The 25,262-nt window shown below is 36.1% G+C and overlaps 1 protein-coding gene across 8 annotated transcripts in view; it reads right to left on the reverse strand.

Annotated features, from left to right (window-relative positions):
• Positions 1 to 6,891: 6,891 nt before the first annotated feature.
• Positions 6,892 to 25,262, reverse strand: part of NAALADL2 (N-acetylated alpha-linked acidic dipeptidase like 2) — a 1,562,846-nt gene continuing 1,544,475 nt past the window's right edge. For all 8 annotated transcript variants that reach the window (XM_024995414.2, XM_059888525.1, XM_059888521.1 and 5 more), the window contains one exon: positions 6,892 to 14,579. In XM_024995414.2, coding sequence (XP_024851182.1) covers positions 14,381 to 14,579 — 199 coding nt within the window. In that variant the 3' untranslated portion in view covers positions 6,892 to 14,380. The remainder of the gene's footprint in view (positions 14,580 to 25,262) is intronic.

The raw sequence follows: 25,262 nt of genomic DNA on the forward strand, positions 1-25,262 counted from the left end.
TTCCCTGGTTACTTTTAATATTTTATCTCTGCCTTTAATTTTTGTCAGTTTGACTACTATGTGTCTTGGTGTGTTCCTCCTTGGGTTTATCCTGCCTGGGACTCTCCATGCTTCCTTGACTTGGTTAATTATTTCCTTTCCCATGTTAGAAAATGTTTCAGCTATTATCTCTTCAAGTATTTTCTTAGGCCCTTTCTCTCTTTCTTCTCCTTCTAGGAACCCTATAATGCAAATATTTATTTGTTTAATGTTGTCTCAGAGGTCTCTTAGGTGGTCTTCATTTTTTTTTTTTCATTCTTTTTTCTATATTCTGTTCTGTGGCAGTGATTTCCACTGTTCTGCCCTCCAGGTGATTTATCCTTTCTTCTGCCTCAGTTATTCTGCTATGGATTCCTTCTAGTGCGTTATTCATCTCTGTTTGTTTGCTTTTTATTTCTTCCAGGTGTTTAGTAAACATTTCTTCCATCTTCTCAATCTTTGCCTCCATTCTTTATCTGAATTCTGAGTCTTCTTCACTGTCATTATTCTGAAGTCTTTTTCTGAGGGGTTTCCTGTCTCCACTTCATTTAGTTGTTTTTCTGAGGCTTTATCTTGTTCTTTCATCTGGAATATAACTTTCTGCTTTTTTCATGCTGATTGTCTCTAATGTGCTTTTGTTTTAGTGACCATGGGATTGTGGTTCTTGCTTCTTCTGTCTGCCCTCTGATGGATGAAAGTTAGAGACATGTGTAAGCTTCCTGGAGGGAGGGACATTTTGTTGTTGTTCTTCAGTCACTCAGTTGTGTCTGACTCTTTGCAACTCCACGGACTGCAGCATGCCATTATGTGTGTGTTGTGCTTTGTTCAGTCATATAGTTCAATTACTAATTATTAGTGGATTTTGGAGAAGGCAATGGCAAGCCACTCCAGTACTCTTGCCTAGAAAATCCCAGGGACGGAGGAGCCTGGTGGGCTGCTGTCTATGGGGTCGCACAGAGTCGGACACGACTGAAGCGACTTAGCAGCAGCAAGGAGATATCCAAGGACTTGGGCAAGGTACTTGAAAGGATATTATTATACAGCTTCGCTCTGCTAGTCCCAACCCAGAGCTTATTCAGACTCCTGTTTACTGGTTGTTCTTTGAGCAGCTTCCTAATAGCCCACCCTACGTATTCAAGTAAAGGTTCCTGTCTTCAGATACAGAAAGCTCTCTTTGTCCAATATCCACTCTCTATTATTCTGTTCTTTGTATTTGATCAACTTACTGCCTTTGGTCAGTAAGCAGGGCAATTATAGGGCTCACCTTGTTTGTCTTCCTTCAGGAATCTTATTTCTAGATTGCCTATTGTCTAATGTCCAGGAAAACCTTTGTTTCATACAGCTTGCCCTGTTTTCTAGTAGGAGGGTAATTTTCAAAACAGTTGACTCTTCTTTTTTTTCTTTTTACATTTTTTTATTTATTAGTGAAGTATAGATAATTTACAATATTGAGTTTAGTTTCAGATGTACAGCAAAGTTAATATTTTAAAAATATGAGAACTGGTTGATTCATTTATTATTGTTGGTCTTCCTGGATTGATATTTGTTTTTTTCCTTCTCTGCTATATTGGCTTTCCAACTACAGATGCATATTTTTTTCTGGGAAAAGTGACTTCTTACATTCATTTAATGGCCTATCTTATTTTTCATTTTTAAAGAACTTTCCTTGCTTTATTATTATGTTTATTATTTTTTGTGAAAATGGTATCTTCTCAAATTATCATACACATTAACAATTTAAAGAGGTTCTCGTTTCTTTGAATTATCTCTTTTCTTAGGTGTTTATTGATTTTTTTTTTTTTTCAGTTCTCTTTTAGACTTCAACTCTTTGGTACTTCTTTATTTCTCTATATGTAAAAATGAGTGTGAGTTTTGTTTTGTTTTTTTCCTTTTGTGTCATAAGGCAGGTTTGAGTAACTTTGAGATGACTTCATAAGATTTATTTCAGAAAAGAAAGATGTGTATCATATGGGAATTGGGGGCTGGAAGTTGTCTTACTGAAAGAATGAAAGCAGTCACACAGATATTGAAACTTGAGAATGCGTGTTACCAGTTGGAAAATTCAGGCCCTTCAATTTGGCTGGAGTAGAAAATGTGAGACAGAGAAGAGGCAAACCCTGAGGGAGAGGTGGGGTGGGAATCACCTGTGAAGGATCCTGAATATCATCATAAGACATTTGGATTTTATGCTGAAGATGCTGGGAAACCTCTTTGACTCTCCACTGTGAGGGGAATCTGTTCAGTATGGACTACTACATGCTCAGTATGTACTTTATTAATCATTTTAAGTATTTTATAATATTAATACCAAGTAGAATCTAAACTAGTAACTAAGCAGTCTAGAAGTTACTCCTCTCACAAAAAACACAATATTAAATGGTAATTTTGCTGAAGTGAGATAAAAGAGATAGACTTCAAAGCAGAAAAGTATGGGAATGTCCTGGCTTTTGTCTCTGGCAAAATTTGCATAATCTGCTCCTTTTCTTTTTTTTTTCTGGAATGCTATTCGCTTTATCCCCCCTGAAGGACTTCTATTCATTCTTCAGACTCCTGAGAAAACCTTCTTGGCTTCTAAAGGATTTAATTGTTTTTACCCTCTGCTCACTTTTCACCTTATTTAGGCCTCCATTATAAGACTTAGGGCTTTACCACAACTGTGTGTTTATGTCTTTTGCTTTCTTAGCTCTGCCTTGGAGCTAGTCATTTTTTTGGTTATGAAGTGGTGTAAGGAAATTACTCAAGTCACTTCGGACTGTTTTATTACAGATTAAGTGACATCCATTGATTTGGGGGGAACAAAAATGATCTTAATACATGTGTATAAAGAAGTTAGGTATGTTCATTCATTCATTCAAAGAAGAACAGAGAGCCATTTAGAGATTGCAGTAGCCATGATGTGTGTGGACTTGGTCCCATATCTGCCCACCCACATCCTCCCCAGTAAGGCTGGGGCTGGAAGCAGAAACTTATTTCAGAGCCTCTCATGCCATCAGGATTCCAGTTTGATCTGCCAAGGAGAGGGACTCAGAAGAAAGTCAAGGAAGTGTGGAAGATTTTTGTGCTTCTAGTAGGGGAGGTAGAAGAAATACAGGCTCCCAGACTTCTGATCAATTCTGTCATGGTTCTTTAAGCCCTGTGAGTGGTGCTTAAAGCAGCAGCAATAAAGTCTCCAAGAGTGCGTAGAAGGTTGGCTCCTGGGTCCTCACAGGTGCCTCCTTTATGTTTCTCCCATCCTAAGGTCAGGAGTGGTTTCCTACAGTTACTGATCTCTGAAAAACCATAGCTTCACTTTTTTTGTATAGTAGCCCTTTCAATAATTTTGGAATAATTTTTATGCTTTAAAATTCCCTTTGCTTTAAATACTTGTGTCTACTGTAATGCATGGCAGAAGGAATGTTGGCATTAAACAGGATGGTGGCCGTGGAGATGGAGAAGTGCCAGCTTGGGGCTGTATTTTGCAACAAAGCCAATTCAACTGGCTGATAGATTGGATATAGGAAGTAAGGTAAATAAAAGGATCAAAGAAGATTCCTGTTTTTAGTAAGAGAATCCAGAGTATTTACTAACACAAGGAAGAATTTTGAAGAAGAGCAAATTGGGCAAAAAATATAACTGTGGTGAAATTTTATCTGTAAGCACTTAGGATGTCATAGAATTCCTTCTAATAATGCCTCTTCCTTTATAAGATTAGTACAGTTGAAGGAGGAAAGAACAAATGAATTGGGTTTAAAAAATTGTGTTCTTTAGAAAGACATATTAGGGTAGTGGCTATAAGTGTGGGTTCCAGGATCAGACCACCTTATCAGAAATTTGTTACTTCAGAAATTTTATTTAGAAAACCAGTGGGAATTCCACAATAAACACACATGTATCCACCACCCAAACTGACTAGGGAGGATGTAAAGAAATGAGAAGAAAATCTGATATAACTCTCTTCCATTTTATTGTATGTGCTTCAATTCCTTTTTCTGTTTAAAAAAAAGGCAATAAAACAAAACAGTTATAGTGTTCTCTGTACTGTTTCCCTCCTACCATGAATCAAATTATTTACTTTTCAGTCTGTATTTTTATACTTTGAATACACATGTTAGTCATAGGTATATAATTTTGTACATTTAATTTTACTTTATTGTTAGAATCTATGCATATTATTCTGCAGAATATACATATGCAAAATACATTTTTTCAAAATTTTTGTGTGTAGCATAGGTATACCTGGCACAGTGGTAAGCTCCTGAAAAATGTTAGCTGTCATACGGCAACGATGTTGGATATAAGAATGAAGGAGGAAACAGACAGAACAGGCTCTATCTTGAGAGCAGGACTCCCTCTTGGGCCGGACTCTGGACTTTGAGCTATATGCCCAATATCTATGGAAACAACATATAAACTGGAAAACCAGGCCCCTGGAGGAAAGAACCCCAGGGCTTGTATCTAGACTCTTCATCTCCTAAAAGAATACCCTAAATATCTGTGTAACCGAATAGAATCATACATTCTATTATGCTTATTGGGGTATGACCACAGGCCTATTGATAATTGTCCACTGTTAACTACCTAGGCTTAAGGTGTATGAATCACAGGTTAACTTTGATTGTATGTTTCTTTTCCTTTGTTCAGACTAGTTTCAGGGAATTTGGGTTTGGGCATGTACACATAGGGTATATAAGATTTTCACAAAAACTGGTCAGGGTCCTTGGCTAAGAGGAGAATCTGCCTTGGGCCCTCCAGTGTAATAAACTGCACTCCACTATCTACATTTTCCTGTTGAGTGAATTTGTTTCCCGGAACACATAGGCACAACAAGAACACTCTGCTTTAGCCTTAAAGAGCCTGAAGGAAGGCCCAGTGAGTTAGCTATGTAGCCTGAACATTTGGTGCCTTTAAGCCATCTCTGCTCTGTCAATATCCTTGTGGCAAATTACACTATTGGGAATCCCTCTGAATCTAGTATTGCCAATAGTTAATCTGAAGTGTTATATTTTATTTGGCTATGAAATCCTAGAAGAGTGATCCCCAACCTTTTTGTTACCAGGAACTGGTCTTATGGAAGACAATTTTTCCACGAACTATGGCTGGGGTCGAGGGATGGTTCATATGGTATTGCAAGCGATGGGGAGCTGCAGATGAAGCTTCACTAGCTTGTCTGCTGCTCACCTCCTTATGTGCTGCCAGGTTCCTGGCCATGGACCAGTACCAGGGTTTTGGGACCCCTGTTCTAGAAAGTAAAACTGTGTTAATCATCTTTATACCTCCAGCCCTTAATGCAGTATATTGCCTAGAATAGGCTCTCTGTTAATGTTTGCCGAATAAGTAAATAAGTGAAATCTGCTAATCATGCAATAGAGATCCATTAGCAATAAAGAATTGGCATTTTCTAGTATATATTTGAGGGAACAAAACTCCTTAGCATTAGAGGTGACACAAATACTGTTACTTGATATTAGAGGTTGGCACAGACTTTAAAGCTAAATGGCTAAAACGAGGTCTGCATGTTTGAGAAAAGAATGGAAGGCAAAAAAGAAAAAGATGATAAAATCTTACACTATGTTCCTGAGCAAGGCTTATTTCTGTTTGGGTGTAATATAAAATACAGATAAATATAAATAAATCACACAATTGCACTCATCTCACACATCGAGTAATGCTCAAACTATTCCAAGCCAGGCTTCAACAATAAATGAACTGTGAACTTCCAGATGTTCAATATGGATTTAGAAAAGGCAGAGGAACCAGAGATCAAATAGGCAACATCTGCTGGATCATGGAAAAAGCAAGAGAGTTCCAGAAAAACATCTACTTCTGCTTTATTGACTATGCCAAAGCCTTTGACTGTGTGGATCACAATAAACAGTGGAAAATTCTGAAAGAGATGGGAATACCAGACCTCCTGACCTGCCTCTTCAGAAATTTGTATGCAGGTCAGGAAACAACAGTTAGAACTGGACATGGAACAACACACTGGTTCCAAATAGGAAAAGGAGAAAATCAAGGCTGTATATCGTCACCCTGCTCATTTAACTTATATGCAGAGTACATCATGAGTAATGCTGGGCTGCATGAAGCACAAGCTGGAATCAAGATTGCCAGGAGAAATATCAATGATCTCAGATACGCAGATGACACCACCCTTATGACAGAAATTGAAGAAGACTTAAGGAGTCTCTTGATACAAGTGAAAGAGGAGAGTGAAAAAGTTGGCTTAAAGCTCAACATTCAGAAAACTAAGATCATGACATCAGGTCCCATCACTTTATGGCAAATAGATGGGAAAACAGTGGAAACAGTGTCAGACTTTATTTTTTTGGGCTCCAAAATCACTGCAGATGGTGACTGCAGCCATGAAACTAAAAGACACTTTCTCTTGGAAGGAAAGTTATGACCAACCTAGACAGCATATTGAAAAGCAGAGACATTACTTTGCCAACAAAGGTCTGTCTGGTCAAAGCTATGATTTTTCTAGTAGTCATGTATGGATGTGAGAGTTGGACTGTGAAGAAAGCTGAGCACCAAAGAATTGATGCTTTTGAACTGTGGTGTTGGAGAAGATTGTTGAGAGTCCCTTGGACTGCAAGAAGATCCAACCAGTCCATCCTAAAGGAAATCAGTCCTGAATATTCATTGGAAGGACTGATACTGAAGCTGAAACTCCAATACTTTGGCTACCTGATGCAAAGAACCGACTCATTTGAAAAGACCCTGATGCTGGGAAAGATTGAAGGCGGGAGGAGAAGGGGATGACAGAGGACAGATGGTTGGATGGCATCATCGACTCAATGAACATGAGTTTGAGTCAACTGTGGGAGTTGGTGATATTCAGGGAGACCAGGTGTTCTGCAGTCCACAGGGCCACAAAGAGTTGAACACACTGAGTAACTGAACTGAAAGATAATTTATTACTAATACAGACTAACAACTAATTCATTTTGTATGTTTATAACAAAACACAGTAAAACAATGATTTTTACCTGTATTTAATATTTGTAAATGGGCATTTTAAATATTACTGTGTCACTGCACGTACACATTGCATTTATGAATCAGAAAATATTCCTTAAAAGATGCCTTCATTTCATAGTATTCAACTATGTGCAAATATTTAAACTAAAATATAAAATATTCACTTGTATTCTTAATGGACATGATGTACCAATTTTTTTTTTTTTTGTCACTCCAAATCACAACATACTTTTCTAAGTAAACCATGTATCAAGTCATGTGAATAGTACATAAAATGTTGTAAAATAAAATCACAATTGGGTTAAATATAAAAAGCACTAGATTTTTGGTGGACATCCACATATTATAGAAATTAGGCCTTCAACCCTATATAGTAATTAAGAAACTAGAGACACATGCCTCTAAATCAATCATTCAAAATCAGTCACAACAAAGACACTAATAATGAATTAATTTACAATGAAAACATTTCCAAATCACAGATGTAATCTATTTTGAACAATATTCAACACTGTAACAGTTCAGTGCAATTTAATAATTGGGACACCCCTTCAGAGAGATTTATTTTTTAATCAAACAAATTTAAATAAAGAAATTGTGCTCCAATTTTACCCAAAGTTAATTTCTAAATCTTTATAAATCCTCTGCTTATCACCATTTTTTAGGGCTATATTTTTTATTTATTTTTATTATTTGTTATTATACAATTAAATTTTACTCATTATAAAATTTCATATATCTAAATGTTGCTATACTGCTGACATGGCTAAAACTATTTCATGTTCCATATTAACATTCCAAACACATATGAAGCTATCATCAGTGATGTGTTGATTTTTCTACATGTCTATAAAAGCAAATTAGCCCTTCAAAGTGTCTTAGAAAGCTTTTTTTCTTTTCTGAATACAACTGCATTCATATTCTAAAAGTAGCAAGTTTGAATATGTGGGAAATATTTGCCATTAAACCTTCCTATGTGGAATGTAAATACAAAATCACCTAACAGAGTCCTAGCTTAGCTTCTAAATGGAATTATGTATAACATCTTTGGAATATAATAATGTGAGCTACACTTAACCATCTGGGCACTTTGTTTCCTGCAGACTAATTGCAATGTGTAGTAAAATATGTTGTTTCTTATTAAACAGGTATGACAAACTTGTCTTTATAGACCAATAGCATTTTCTCTGACTTTCAGAATAAGGTGGTCACTTGCAGCAGCTTGATATAAAGGTGGACAAGTCAACATTAATAAAATACTATCGCATATACTGAAAGCATGATTTAACAATGGCTAACAATTTCAAAAGATAAAACACTCCAAGGAGTGTCCACCTGTGTTATTATTATGTTGAATAAATAGTCTTTGAACAAATTAGAGAGTTAAACTTACTGAGCAGGCCAGATAATTAAATAATTACACATTTTGATTGAAAAAAATATGTAGGTCATTAAAATAGAGACTCTAACTTCATTTCTGTAGCTAAGCTTCTGTTCCAATGCCAAGTTTGTACTTTAATTAGAACAAAAGACCAACATTAACTTCAATACAACATAATAATTCATGATAATGATTGTATATTAATCTCTTGAGCTTGCTGGAATATAGCACATGACATATGGCATGGTACAGGCACCTGTGTGATCCTTTTGGGACTGAGGTCCTACATATTAATTAGCCCCTGGAAAATAAAGTCTGCTTTCTTCTGAGAAAAGCTACTTCAGTGCTTATTGGCTTAAGACATCAAAGGGATTTGAAAGAATGTTGTTAGGTTCTGCCTACACTTGTTAGAGCTTTGTCTAGATGTAGGTTCTGCATCTAGAATCAACTGCAATTAGCTGAGTTAATTCTTGACAGAGTCTGAGAAATTAGAGTAGTCATACATTTCTTTGGCCTTGATTGTATTTTGTCTAAAAAAAAATCAAAATTGCCATTTTGGTTACACAAAACTGCATAACTATTTTAATTCAAATACAAAATAATCTAACCAGAACATATTAAAATTTGAAGTAGCTTTTTGTTGAATCCTACCTGAAAGTGCCTCAATTTAATCCTTTGCCTTGTAAATTCAGATATCATCTGAGTATGAGATTCTAAATGTCTTTAAGAAATATGCCATCTCACAATCAGCCAGCTCTGAAGATTCTTGATGGTCCCAGGAATGCTCAAGGCACTTCAGTGTACATCTTTGAAGGATAATGGAAAGATATTACAGAAATAAAATTCTGGCTGATTAACAAATAAATGTACATTGAAAAGACTAGCTACTAAAATTACTTTCTCATAGTTAAAAAAAAAAAAAAAGCCTAATCCTATTGCTAGAGTATATCTAAAAAGGGAAAACAGAACTGAGTGAACATTGTGGTGACCAAAATAGGCTAAGTTTAAGAATTTTCTTTTGCAACTCCTCTTTTACATTTACCTCACTTGAAATTCTAAACTGCATAAAATAAACCCACTTAACTGAAAAGTATTTACACTTGATGGGGAGCTTAAAACTCTTGGAAGTTTAAGTTATTTCTAAACAGCAATTCTAATGAGTCTTTTTAAGCTAGGAATATAAACTCATGCAAGAAATACAAATTTACTAGCGCACCTAGGCAGAATATTTCTTTGCTCAAATATCACATGTCTATTTTTTCTCCTGTGTTGCATCCATGCTCCTGTAATGGAACTGTTAGGTTACTGATCTATCTTTTGTAATGTATTTGCCTTCCACTCAACACATGGATGGGCAGTTTAAAATATAATGTTATCGAGGGAACTTGTAGTTAAGGCACATTTAAATGGTCCTTTAAACCAATGAGATGACAATGTAATATCAATGAAAAAGTTTAGGTTTTGGAGTAATTAATCACACATTACCACAGAATGTCTCATGAGAACACTTTTGGCTAGGTCTACCAATTATGAAAATAGTTTTTCATTTGAGGCAAAGATGCTGATTCATCACTGGAGCATGGCAACAAATCATTTTATTTTTGTAACACCTAACTTTGCAATGGAAAAACCTATTATATGCTATACATTTTGAAAGTACATGTAATTTAAAATACATGTAATTTAAAAAGTCAATTAGTTATTCTGAATTTTAAGTATGATATAAAACTGAGGTTGTAAGTCCTAACACTTGGTCTTTCCCCCCTCCCCCAGTGAAGGTATATATACATTTTGAGGAGGAAATTATGACATAATTTTTCATCAAGTTGTTATGATATTCTACAGTGGTAGACTTATTTTTGTGCTCTTACTTACCTACTTATTTTTGTGCTCTTATTTACTTATCTTCTAATTTACCTACATATGTCCACCATTGTTGGGGTGGGCTACCATCATGAGGAATAATGTTGTTGGTTTCTTCAGGCTCCTTAGTTCAACCAGTGAAGTGGCAGATGACATAGTCTGATCCGTTGTGCTGCTGCTGCTGCTGCTAAGTTGCTTCAGTCGTGTCCGACTCTGTGCAACCCCATAGACAGCAGCCCACCAGGCTCCCCTGTCCCTGGGATTCTCCAGGCAAGAACACTGGAGTGGGTTGCCATTTCCTTCTCCAATGCATGAAAGTGAAAAGTGAAAGTGAAGTTGCTCAGTTGTCTCCGACTCTTAGCAACCCCATGGACTGCAGCCCACCAGGCTGCTCCATCCATGGGATTTTCCAGGCAAGAGTACTGGAGTGGGGTGCCATTGCCTTCTCCAGATCAGTTGTGCAGTAATACATTAAAAATTTCAATAATGTCACTTTCTGTAACTGATTCTTAACTTTCTGTGGCACCCAGCATGAAGAACACAGGTCTGGACCCCAGTGGGCCCAGCAGAGACACATATATCAATCATCTTTATTAGCTATGGAACTTTGGGCAGTCACTCAACTAAATTTCCTCATCTTTTAAAATAAGTTGGCATGAAGAGTCAATTAGAAAACAACAACAACAACATTAAATTGAGAAGCATGCCTGACTTGTAGCAGGCACAGACTTAGCTGCATCTGGGTCCTTTTTTGAGAAATACAATGGTTACTCACTCTTTCTTTAAAATGCCATTATTAGCAAAGCTAGAGGTATCTCCTATTATTGTGACCCTTCAAATTTTTAGTATGTTGCCACATGATATTTTCTCAGGAGGACCCAGGATTATTAATGTAGATGAGAGATCACTAAGCCTAAGGATCATTTGGGAAATCTTGCTAAAAATATAGATTCCAAGGCTCCCTTCCCCCAAAACCACATTTTGAGAAATACAGATTTAAACTGCCAATTTAATATAGGGGAAAATGCTCTCTTATAAAAGTATTTTGCTTAATACCCTCCTTCCTGAGCACTGGTATCATGTGGAGACTCTCTCTACCTCCCCACAAGTACACAGGCTTGTGCCCTTTGCATGAACTCCCTGGGACAGTTCTACGTATTAGGTATATTAAGAGAATGAACTAGTCCCTGATTGAAAAGCAGTGCTTCCAGTCCATCCAGCATCTGATATAGTGACTAGTTACCTAGAATATACTGGAAAAGACCATTTAGAACTCTGTTATATGAGAAAACAACCAAGCTTAAATTTTAGCAGCCCTTCTGCTACTAAAACTGCGACTCAATCCCAATTCCTTGACCACTTTGTCTGCAGTTACTGTACCTGATGGGGTGCTGATGCTTTCCCTGACTGAAGGTAATAGTCTCAGACTTGAATCAGAATGGCTTAGGCTTTCTTTTGACTCTGGAATCTGTACTTTTTCACAAAGAGCGGTATTCCAGGTGTACCCTGCCTGAACCCAAATTGCAGTGGTCCACATCTTCCACCTTTTCTTGGGGGAATAATCATTTATGATTCATTATGGACTGGCACAATGCTATGTGTGAAGGTTGGTGAGAAGTACCAGGCACCCAGATATTTCAGCAACGATTTAACCTAACTACCAATTCATTGAACATACTTGTTAATAACTTGCATAGGATTTTATTTACTTGGATCATTAGGGAAAATTTTAAATGATACAAATTTCAAGGAATCCTGAGGTAATCAGACTATAGCAGTAATGTTCCTGGTTAAGAGGTTCGTTTCAGTCAAAGATGAGCAGCATTTATACTTATATAAAAAGCCATTGAGGGGAAAAAGTCTTCCATGTCAGTTTCTTCACATCATCTTTTAAATAGGCTAATAAAAACATGTTAGTCCATAGTTAACTTCAGTTTCTAACTATCAAATATCATATGATTTAGAAGTAATAATTACAGAATATTGAGACTTAGATCTGTGCAGTGTGGGTTAGTTAAATATACAATCTTTCAACAAAAATGTGCAAACACAAATATTCATGTTCTCAACACTATTGGAGTCTAAAGGAGTGAATTTACTTAGGATTTTGTTCTAAAATGATAAACTACCAAATCGATAACTATTTGTCTTTGTCTGTTTTAAACCCAGCTCCAAAGGAAGAATTTAAATGAACACACTGAAACTTGATTCACTATTTCTGATCCTTTAGTATAGGGATTCTATTATTTGACCTGACACAAATCCGTATGTGTATTCCTCCTGCCTCTTCTTTTCTGTGGAAGGAGAGAGGGCACTGACACCAAGGCATGTGGGAGTTTGGTTCTTTAGCCCCTTCCTGTCGCCACTTCTCAACATAGCAAATACTTTCAGACAAACACGTGCATTGATTAGAAATATATGTTGTAAGGTAGTTTCCTTTCTTATGTAAAATATGTGCACACAAGCAATTCACTGAAACTGAGTTTCTGCTTGAATTATCTAGCTAATTGCTTCAATTCTCTTCTTTGCCTTGAGCGTATAAACAATACTGATAGTAAGAACAGCTGACCCTTATAAATCAGTTAATCAATGCTGACTAATTCTTTCCCTTTAACTTCAGTTTTCCTTTAAACTAAGATTAGGTGTATCTTCATTCATACACAGCAAAGATTTAGACCTATAGGCATTATTTGTGAAGTTGCTCTGGAGGTTTGTGATAGGGACATGTGTTTGAATGTTGTGTTAGAGAAAAATAATCCACATGAAATATTCTGAAGATATGCTTCCTAAGAGAAATTGCTTTATCCAATACCAAATCAATTTCTAAAGGTAGGCTCAGAGTTTAAACACTTAATGGAATTCTGTGGTTTGCGGGAATAGTGGATACTAAGGCCATTCATTGGCCTTAGTGTGAAAAGCTTCATTTTCAACATGAGAGAAGAACTGAAGCATGGGAAAGAGACACTCTTAAAGTAATACAGTATTTTCTGCCTAAAAGTAGAAGCATGAATATATTATGTGTTGTCATCTCAATCACAAGTAAGGATAGAGAAGGAAAAAAAAGTTTTTTCATAGAATTAAGGAGCTTTTTGTTGATCAAAACAACTATTTCATTCATCAGAAGTCCTTTTGGTTAGTGGCAGAAATAGCAATTTGATACTTTTTAAGATATTTTGAGTTTTCAAAGAGAAACTTTGCTACTTTCCTGTGGAAATTATATGGTATTCTGAGAAAACTGCCTTTCAGCAAGGAGTTCCAGAAAAGATACATGAATGAGGAGCAGAGTGAGATGCTTTCATTTTAGAGTAGCTCTATTTCAGTGCTTCCAACAGAAACAACACAGGAAGAAACACATATTTTCTCCCTCATAAGACATACATCACTCCTGAAATTTTTACAAAATCAACTGATACAAATGAGGGGTTTCAAAGCCAGTCACCTTATAAGTGGTTAGGAAAAAAATTTACAATTAAATTGCTCTGTGCAGCTACCTTGCGATTTTCCCCTGGAATGTTTATGGCTCTTTTTTTTTTTTTAATTAATACTTAAAAAAATACATTTTCATAACCAGTGTATTACTACATCTAGTTGTGTTATAACAGGCACTTCATTTCATAAAATAGACACATTCAAAGTGGTTTTCGTCAACCAATCACTCAGTCAGAATACTTGTTGTTCATATTGAATATTTGATAGTAAAAGTTAATCTGAAACCATATCAACTGTCCATTTCTATTACAGAAGGTAGGTCATTAAATCTCTAACATAGGGAAATCATTTCTATTCCTACATGTTTTATCCATAGGAACAAAGATTGTCTAGAACTTCTTGGAAATTTTTTTCCCCAAATATTTTATACACACATATATATATATATATATATAGAAAAATACAGCAGATTTCTTTTTAATAGATAAATCTTAAGTATTATTCTCAATAACTTGCTTTTACATAATCAGAAATCTAGATATAAGAAAAATATTAAATGTGCAAAATGCTCTTTTTACATGTACATCAAAAAATACAAAGGAAGAATAGCTTTATACTTATATAAAAAGCCATTGAGGGGAAAAAGTCTTCCATGTCAGAAAATCTGGTGAGATTAGAACTTTAGCTTGAGGAATTGTAAACAAACTTTTTAAAATGCTGAGAGTTTTCTCAGTTCTTTCCAACTAAGACACTCTCGAACACATCAAGTCCCGCTTTGAAGTAAACCTGAGCTGCATTAATGCTGTTCAACACCTCTGACAGGGCTTCTTGAAGGGTCTCATTTGATGCAAGTGACTTGCAGTGCTCCCAAGCCTCCAGGAGTATTGAAAACTGGCTTGTCTTCCCATCAAGGTGGTACAGGATATTTCTGGGGGAAAAAAAACAAAAACAAAAACACAGAATGAGTAAATGTTTTGGGTACCATGCTATTTTGTATCAAACATTGTAAAAAATATTTTCAAGAAACAGTGATGTTTTAAATAAATGATATAATTATAAGAATACAATATTATCGTTTTGAGGCCACTATTGAATGAATGGATTTAGACATTGATCATCAAAAGTTCCCTCTAGTGATGAGAGATATAGAACTAGACAGTATGTACCTCCTGATGGAAGTACATAATACTATCAGTGAGATAAACTATTTTTGCTAAAAAAGAAAAATGGAAAAAAAAAAAACCAACACTGAATCTGATGAAGTTTCTAATTGCTCATAAACACAAGGGACAGAAAACATAAAAATAATACGGTAGTGTGCCATCAGCAAAATACTATGAGAAATTCTGTAGGACAAATGGCCCAGTTTATTCAATGACCAAATTATAACAAGAAATGGGTGACAGAGGAACTGCTGGACCAGGGTTTCTCAGCCTTTCACTATTGACATTTGTTGGGAGCGGGGGCTGAGGTAGATAATTCTTTATTGTGGCAGCGGTCCTGTGCATTGAAGGATATTTAGCAGTATCCCTGACCTCTACGTACTGGGTACCAGTAACACCCCTCCCGTAGTTGTCCCAGTTAGTTTGAACTACTATACCAGAATACCATCAACTGGGTGTGTTAAACAATAACCATTTATTTTTCACAGTTCTGAAAGCTAATCCCAAGATCAGCATGCCAGTATAAACAGATTGTCAGTGAGGGGCCTCTTCCTAGTTATATTCTTCCGTGGCCTATTGCATGCGCACAGAGGGATCCCATGTCTTCTCTTCTTTTTGTAAGGGCTTTAATCCCATAATGAGGGCCCCACCTGTATAACTGAACCTAAGCTGAATTACTCCCCAAAGGCCCATCTCCAAAATATAGTCCCATTGAGGTTAGGGTTTTAATGCATGTCTTTATATTGGGAGAATACAAACATTCAGTTCATAGCTGTTGTACAAACCAATAATGTCTCCAGACTGCCAAAATTGTCCCTTACAAGGCAAAAGTGCACCCAGTTGAAAGCTGCTGCTTTAGATTAAAAGAAACATCAATCTATGCAGTAAAGTACAGATTTTCTAGGTCTTTATTCAAACAATTTTAAAAATGAGAAGTAGTATAAAATTGAATACTAATAAGGATTTGTTACTATTAAGAAACAATATTTTAGGTATGATAATGGCATTATCAGTATATTTTCAAAGTGTTCTTAACTTCTAGAAACACATACAGTAATATTTGTGAACGAAAAGTTACTACCTTTAAAATTTGCTTCTAAATATTTGGAAGGAAAAAAGGAGAGTGGAGCTATGGACATTGCAGGTAGATTAAGATTGACCATTATCTAATAATTGTTGAAATCAGTAACGTATTCATTATCCTGTTCTCTTTCTTTGTGTTTGACATTTAGAATATAAGTGTAGAGTATGTAGTATGATGGTGCTTTGAAATTTATCCAAATATCTGAGAAAGAGGTATTTGGCCTTGGGCAAGTCTAAAGAGATTCCTTTTATTAGTTGATAAGTAGAAAGAGATGCATTTTGGTAGAAAGGAATGGATTATTGCATCATTTGACTTATTTCCAACCCAAACTATCTGAGCTAGCTGAAATTCCATGCTCTAATGAGAGGCAAATATATACATAATTAAAATAAGGGCATTAATTGTCATGCTAGAAATGTAAGGTCTAGTGATAACAGATGAAGGTTTGCCACTGGCAAAGTTTATCATGGAGAATATTTCATCTTGAAGGATGATGGGAACTACCAGCTATAAAGGCAAAAGAAAGGAAATAAGCTAGAAAGTGGATACGATACCCTATGCAGGAGGAATTAGCATATGCAGAGGTATGGATTTATAAAACGGCTTACTATTCTTAGTGGATCAGTGCCAGTGCTGCTGTATGATCAGAGCACAAGGCCAGGGTGGGCAGCTATAGAATAGTTGGGAGAGCAAGCCATTGGCCACATCATACAAGGCCTTCCATATTAAGCTAAGGAGGTAATACTTTTTCTTATGGGCAGTAGGAAACTAATGAAAGCTTTTAAGTAAGAAAGAAAGATTATTTGACTTTATTTTGGTATAGTTACTTTGGTTGTAATACAAAACCCAGAGAACCACTTATTCCAGATGAGAAGTGAACAAAGATGTCAGTGACACTAGTGGTAAAGAATCCACCTGCCAATGAAGGAGACACAAGGGATGCAGGTTTGATCCCTGGGTCAGAAAGATCCTCTGGAGAAGGAAATGGCAACCCACTCCAGTATTCTTGCCTGAGAAATTCCATGGTCAGAGAAGCCAGCTGGACTACAGTCCGTGGGGTCGCAAAGAGTCAGACATGATTGATCAAATGGAGCAAGGATGCATAGTTAAGTTTGAGAAGATGGAGCAAGGGTCACAGCATAAAATTTAGTTAATTTATAATTATCCCTAGTACTGACTTAGTGGAGAAGGGATAGGCTACTCACTCCAGTATTCTTGGGTGTCCCTTGTGGCTCAGCAGGTGAAGAATCCTCCTGCAATGTAGGAGACCTGGGTTCAATCCCTAGGTTGGGAAGATCCCCTAGAGAAGGGAAAGGCTATCCACTCCAGTGTTCTGGCCTGGAGAATTCCATGGACTGTATAGTCCATGGGGTCACAAAGAGTCAGACGTGACTGAGTGACTTTCACTCACTAGGACTGACCTCAGTTTTAAATAGAATTCTGGATCATTGTTTCCTAGCTGATCAAGACTCCACTACTTGAGCCTCTCCTGAACTTTGTAAGCTCAATAATGAAGCCTGTAACATCAGTGTAAATTACATCAGTTAGGTTATTTTGTATTCCCTGTACTCTGGTGGTGAATGGACATTGAAATCTGCTTAATCACTCATGACAGAACCCTGCAAGTTATCTCTTTTCCTTAAGTATTCAACTGGTCTCTGAAGATACTCACTCTTCCATCTTTTTCATGTCTTTTTGTTTCTGTTATTGGGCCCTGATCCCAATATTTTCAAGGATAGATTACGATATTTTTGCTTTACATGTTTGAGATGAGAAATACGTTACTTTATCAAGTCTACATATGTTAGTTTATCAGGACCAACCTAGACAGCATATTAAAAAACAGAGACATTAGTTTGCTAGCAAAGGTCTGTCTAGTCAAAGTTATGATTTTTCCAGTAGTCATGTATGGATATGAGAGTTGAACTATAAAGAAAGTTGAGCACTGAAGAATTATGCTTTTGAACTGCAGTGTTGGAGAAGACTCTTGAGAGTCCCTTGGACTTCAAGGAGATTCAACCAATCTATCCTAAAGGAAATCAGTCCTGAATATTCATTGGAAGGACTGATGCTGAAGCTGAAATTCCAATACTTTGGCCACCTGATGCGAACAGTTGACTCTTTCACTCTTCTCTTTCACCCTCATCAAGAGGCTCTTTAGTTCCTCTTCACTTTCTGCCATTAGAGTGGTATCTGCATTTCAGAAGTATGCAGATGATACCACTTTGTATTAAGGAAATTTGTAGTCATAAAACTTTGTGTTAAGGAACATATATTCTCTCTAGATATGGGAGGGAAAAAAAACATCTTCTAAATGGAGAGAGGCAAGTTGGTCATGAGCAATGCTTTAGCTATGAGCTATACCCTGAGAAAAATGTGGATTCAGTTTACAAGGAGAGAATATTCCTTGAAATAGAGATTTCTGTCTTGCTATTTCCACAACCTTCATAAAATTAAAGAACTTTTCAGAAGAAGCCACTGTGCTGTGTTAAAATAATCATGTAAGAATATGTATACATGTGTTTTATGTGTAAAGGTTTCTACTATATAAAACTGACAAAATAATGAAAATTAGCAAACACCTAATGGAAGTTTCCCTAAATATTAGTTTTACATTATTAAATTGGTGGGGTGGGGTGGCAAAAAACCCCGCTAATACAGAGGAACCTTGATACAACCATGGAAATTTCCCAGATGAAGATGAAACTGCTTCGGATAGTCATATGTATTCTCCTACACGACAGAGACTATACACAAGTCACATTTTCATGTTAACATAATCCTTAATTGCCATAAAAAAAAGGAGTGGGTCAAACATTTTTAAATTCACAGTAAAACATTTAGATAGATTGATAGATAAAAATGGGTTTAGCATTTTGAGAATAAAAGTAGTTTAAAATATATGTTAATTAATCATTTTAAAAAGTATTCGTTGTAGACAACTTATACTGCTTTACTACTAAGGGTTACTAAATAGTATAAGAAAATATTTTATCATCTTATTAATATTCATAGTTTTGAATTCTCTTCCTCTACTTTATTAGCTTCATGTTTAATTATAAATCATTTAATGGCAAATATATTTCTGGAATTAAGAGTGCAAAAATATTTTCAAAATCTGTACCAAATACTTCCATTCCTTGAGGGTATACTATTCAGCATGCTGACAAAGATATTGTAATCATTGTTATTCAGAGCTGCCCTTTAAATGAGTTGTACCATTGCAATTAATACATTATGGGAAATGTCTTTAATGATTTGGGGGCTGTTATAGTGACTATTCCACATATTCAAAGCTCACTAGCATGAAATATATTCCTAAATACACATTCTATGGTTATTAAATGTTAAATGTTATTAATATTCAGTATAATGATAAGATATTAATAAAACATGCTCATAAAGGTTATAGGATTAATCCCTCAATGACAGTTCATTTAAGCATGAGCACAATCTCTAATATATTTACATAAAACTTCAGCCATAACTAGTATAAAATATTGAGAAGAGAGATAATGTGGAATAATAAAAATACATCCTAGAAAAAATGTTTAGGTCTAAGCACAACATATACAATCACTGTGGTTTTTTAAAAAACTGGAAAGCAATACATATAATTCTTAAAGACCAATGCAATGGAATCTGCAATGTGCCAACATTTGCTTTTTTCTAACTCGTAAGCAACTCAGTAATACTTTTATAATGACTGTAAACGGGGCCTTGTGCATAGAAATGGGTCCTTTTTGGTTTGTGAAATTTCTACAAGGAGCTAAACACACTTTCCATATGCTACATGATTCAAGTAGTAGGCTGTGGCAAGCTATTATGTAAGATAAACACTCATATCCATTTCGACCCAAACTGGATACAAATCAGCTTAAAACTACAGATGTTTAAATTCTGGTTGAAGATAAGTGACTAGTATTCTTTCATCATAGTTTAAGAGAGAAACTTCATTCAGGGTAGCTGCTGACTTAAGGCAATTGATCTTTATTATAATAGAATTTATTTATTTTTTACCTTGATTGTTTTACCTTAAAAACAAATTGAGGAAAACAAAAATACCTTGTTTAAACTTTCATGACGATAAATTCACCTATTGATCTTCAGAAGCAGCTTATCTTTTTACTATTTCTCTTTTGCGTACTAAAAACCATTTAGCTTCCTGCTAACAGAAAATTAAGTTCAGTATTTGTAGACCTTTTTCCAAAAAAGTATCATCATATTATTTTATTTGTATTATTTGAATGGAAGACAAAAAAAACACAAAGCCCATCCATATCTGTGTCTATATACTTGTTAGTTCTGAGAAATTTCTTACATATTCATTCATTTGTTAAGTACCCCTGGGGAGCAAAACTGCTACTGTACCATGTTTTTAGTATGCAAATTATTACCTTTGAAAATATTTCAATTAGATCAATGTTTGTTATGGAAGCATCTAAGCCAAAAGGTCTTTATAGTCTCATATTATATGACCAAAATTGAACTTCAGTTAAATGAAGTTAAAAGATGTCAACAGTATGCATCAGAATATTCAAATATGTTTCTCCTTCTCATGTATAGAATCATATTTTTCACATTAGGAAAGACTTGGAATTAACCAATAGCCAGTCAAAAGGCACATGTCTTATAGGAAAATAGACTGGAAAGAAAGTGAGCAAATACCCTTGAAAAGTTTCAATGTCAAGAGTCTGTTCTTTATAACCACAAGGAATTACATGCCTTATTGAACCATTCCTGCTCTTACACCTGCTTTAGTTCAATTCAGAAGTTTCCTGGCAGAAAGAATGGACTGTGTTATTAATTCAATAAATCACCATCCTATTTGCATACACATAACATGCATTTCAGTATGGCATGTAGAGACATCAGACCTAATTAAAATATTACTTAATTGAAATCATTTTAGTAGTTATCATGTTTAAAATAACATTAATTCCACCCTCATGCCTATCTTCTCTCATCTGTAACAATTTGGATCTTATAAATGTAATTCATACAGTCATCCTGACCCACACACAACACAAAGAGACTACTAAAAGGAAAGTGTAATACATTATTGATGACACTAATGAAATTACAACACACATCACTCATTTTAATGGGTCTGTTTCAATGACACATCACGGTGACCAGGAAAGAGCAGTGCCAAACTCAGAAACCTAATTAATAACTCCCGGCAGCATCAGTGAAGGAGATGAAGCATCTTTACTCAACTGACAAATCTTTTCCACTCAGCTAAAGCAAAGGAAAACTGAAGAAAATGAATTTTGAAACAAAGGCATCTAAAGTCTTCATGAGTCATTTCCTTGTGTGTGAATTAGCAAATTAATGATGGAAATGATGACTCTCTTTCAAATGTTCCTTTTATATTCATAAATGTGCAAAGGATGCCACCCATTCTAAATGTGAATTAATATTCATTAGACCCCATGTCGAGAAAGTCCTAAATGAAATTACACTAAATAATAAGTCACGTCTTTTAAAATTGACTGGGTATGCATGTGGAATGCAGAAAGAAAAGGTCAGTTCAGTACCTCACAACTGTTGCTCACTCTTTTTAGGGGTTATACGAGTTGTACTCCATAGCTAACAGTGGTTTACTGTATTTATATCAACATTAGAAAATATTATGTGACTTGGGTACTCTATCCATGAGAAGTCACAAAATACCTGGCTATACTATTTATAGTACAAATGTCCATTCAGCTAAATTTAAATATGGTCTATACTAGCAAAAGCATCAATGAGAATTAAGACCATTGTTGATACTGTCAAGCCATAAATTCACTTTGCAGACAACTGAGGCAGAAATACATGTGTGGTAGATTGTTTGTTTGCAAAAATGGCTATAATTATTCTCCCTATATGCAGGCCACTTCAAAATATGACTGCAGTTCTTTCCAACAAGAGGTGGGGTCTACAATCAAAAAATGGGCCAAAGAACTAAACAGACATTTCACCAAAGAAGACATACAGATGGCTAACAAACACATGAAAAAATGGTCAACATCATTCATTATCAGAGAAATGCAAATCAAAACCACAATGAGGTACCATCTCATGCCAGTCAGAATGGCTGCTATCAAAAAGTCTACAAATAATAAATGCTGGAGAGGGTGTGGAGAAAAGGGAACCCTCTTACACTGTTGGTGGAATGCAAACTAGTACAGCCACTATGGAGAACAGTGTGGAGATTCCTTAAAAAACTGGAAATAGAACTGCCATACGACCCAGCAATCCCACTGCTGGGCATATACACCGAGGAAATCAGAATTGAAAGAGACACATGTACCCCAGTGTTCATTGCAGCACTGTTTATAATAGCCAGGACATGGAAGCAACATAGATTTCCATTGGTAGACGAATGGATAGTGGTACATATACATGATGGAATATTATTCAGTTATTAAAAAGAATCCATTTGAATCAGTTGTAATGAGGTGGATGAAACTGGAGCTTATCATACAGAGCGAAGTAAGTCAGAAAGAAAAACATCAATACAGTATATTAACTCATATATATGGAATTTAGAAAGATGATAACAATGACCCTATATGTGAGACAGCAAAAGAGACACAGATAGATGTAAAGAACAGACTTTTGGACTCTGTGGCAGAAGGTGAGGGTGGGATGATTTGAGAGAATAGCATTGAAACATGTATATTACCATATGTGAAATAGATCATCAGTCCAGTTATGATGCCTGAGACAGGGTGCTCAGGGCCAGTGCACTGGGACAACCCTGAGGGATGGTGTGGGGAGGGAAGCAGGAAGGAGGTTCAAAAGAGGGACACATGTACACCCATGGCTGATTCATGTCAATGTATGGCAAAAACCACTACAATATTGTAAAGTAATTAGCCTCCAATCAAATGTATCCTAAATAATCTTATTGATTATATAGCTATTAAAAATAGACCATATATTCCTTTATAACTATAGATACAATTTTATTTGACTGAAAGGATTTAGATAATTCATTCAGTTGACATTTGAAATAGACTGTATTAAGGTAAAAAATGCATTATTCCTCTTAAATAGAAAGTACATTATTATTCAGTATGATTTGAAAATTTAAAAAGTCAATAGAACATTAAATGTTTGCTAAATATTAGCTAACAGAAAAAATAAGGACCAAGTAGAATACCTGCTCTATTGAAGCTCTGAATGTTGATCACAGATGTTGAAGCTATTTAATGAAGGAATGTACTAATGTAAAATTAGTCATAAACACTTGAAAGATTACCTTTCACATTTTATAGAATTGTTATACATGTTATTAAACATTCACTTTGAAAGTGTAACAAAAAATAACATTTTAAAGGAACTCTGTTCCTTAACTGTGTAAATTTGCTCACAATTTATTTTTGTATTACTATCAAAGCCTTTGACTGTGTGGATCACAATAAACTGTGGAAAATTCTGAAAGAGATGGGAATACCACACCACCTGATCTGCCTCTTGAGAAATTTGTATGCAGGTCAGGAAGCAACAGTTAGAACTGGACATGGAGCAACAGACTAGTTCCATATAGGAAAAAGAGTACGTCAAGTCTGTATATTGTCACCCTGTTTATTTAACTTACATGCAGAGTATGTCATGAGAAACGCTGGACTGGAAGAAACACAAGCTGGAATCAAGATTGCTGGGAGAAATATCAATAACCTCAGATATGCAGATGACACCACCCTTATGGCAGAAAGTGAAGAGGAACTAAAAAGCCTCTTGATGAAGGTGAAAGTAGAGAGTGAAAAAGTTGGCTTAAAGCTCAACATTCAGAAAACGAAGATCATGGCCTCTGGTCCCATCACTTCATGGGAAATAGATGGGTAAACAGGGAAACAGTGTCAGACTTTATTTTGGGGGGCTCCAAAATCACTGCAGATGGTGACTGCAGCCATGAAATTAAAAGACGCTTACTCCTTGGAAGGAAAGTTATGACCAACCTAGATAGCATATTCAAAAGCAGAGACATTACTTTGCCAACAAAGGTCCATCTAGTCAAGGCTATGGTTTTTCCTGTGGTCATGTATGGATGTGAGAGTTGGACTGTGAAGAAGGCTGAGTGCTGAAGAATTGATGCTTTTGAACTGTGGTGCTGGAGAAGACTCTTGAGAGTCCCTTGGACTGCAAGGAGATCCAACCAGTCCATTTTGAAGGAGATTAGCCCTGGGATTTCTTTGGAAGGAATGATGCTAAAGCTGAAACTCCAGTATTTTGGCCACCTCATGCGAGGAGTTGACTCATTGGAAAAGACTCTGATGCTGGGAGGGATTGGAGGCAAGAGGAGAAGGGGATGACAGAGGATGAGATGGCTGGATGGCATCACTGACTCGATGGACATGAGTCTGGGTGAACTCCGGGAGTTGGTGATGGACAGGGAGGCCTGGCGTGCTGCGATTCATGGGGTGGCAAAGAGTCAGACACGACTGAGTGACTGATCTGATCTGAATGACTATATAGACCAGTCTATATATCTATCAGATCAGACTGATCTGATCTGATCTATATTATTGCTGCTGCTGCTGCTAAGTCACTTCAGTTGTGTCCGACTCTGTGCGACCCCAGAGCCAGCAGCCCACCAGGCTCCGCCATCCGTGGGATTCTTCAGGCAAGAACACTGGAGTGGGTTGCCATTTCCTTCTCCAAAGCATGAAAGTGAAAAGTGAAAGTGAAGTCACTCAGTCATGTCCAACTCTTTGCGACCCCATGGACTGCAGCCTACCCGGCTCCTCTGTCCATGGGATTTTCCAGGCAAGAGTACTGGAGTGGGTGGCCATTGCCTTCTCTCTAGCCTAAGGAAATAGGAATGCTGTGTTTCTACCAGTAAATAAATGGATCCCAATACAATTTTCTATGAAAATATTTTAAAAATAAAATGATCTGATTTTTAAATACTATTAAATTTTTCAAACTACAAGTACCAGATAGGCAAATTCCTATTGTTTATGTTGAAACTGACCCTTAAAAAAATTTAGATTGTGAGTAAATAGTAGAAATGTCAGTTCTTTGCTTTGGAAATTCAAAAAGAATATGCATTCACCCGTGCTCTTAGGTATGGGTGTCAAAGGGTTGAAGAGGGTCCCAGGTACCTAACTCAAAGAAGGTGTACATTTGGTTATACCAGTCAAAGTTACTTATATCTAATTTGAGAAAAAACATACATTTTTTGATAGTGGGTACATACATAAATATACTGCTGCTGCTAAGTCACTTCAGTCATGTCCGACTCTGTGGGACCACATAGATGGCAGCCCACCAGGCTCTGCCATCCCAGGAATTCTCCAGGCAAGAACACTGGAGTGGGTTGCCATTTCCTTCTCCAATGCATGAAAGTGAAAAGTAAAAGTGAAGTCAC

The sequence above is a fragment of the Bos taurus genome, chromosome 1 (genome assembly GCF_002263795.3).
Source record: "Bos taurus isolate L1 Dominette 01449 registration number 42190680 breed Hereford chromosome 1, ARS-UCD2.0, whole genome shotgun sequence".
NCBI lineage: Eukaryota > Metazoa > Chordata > Mammalia > Artiodactyla > Bovidae > Bos > Bos taurus.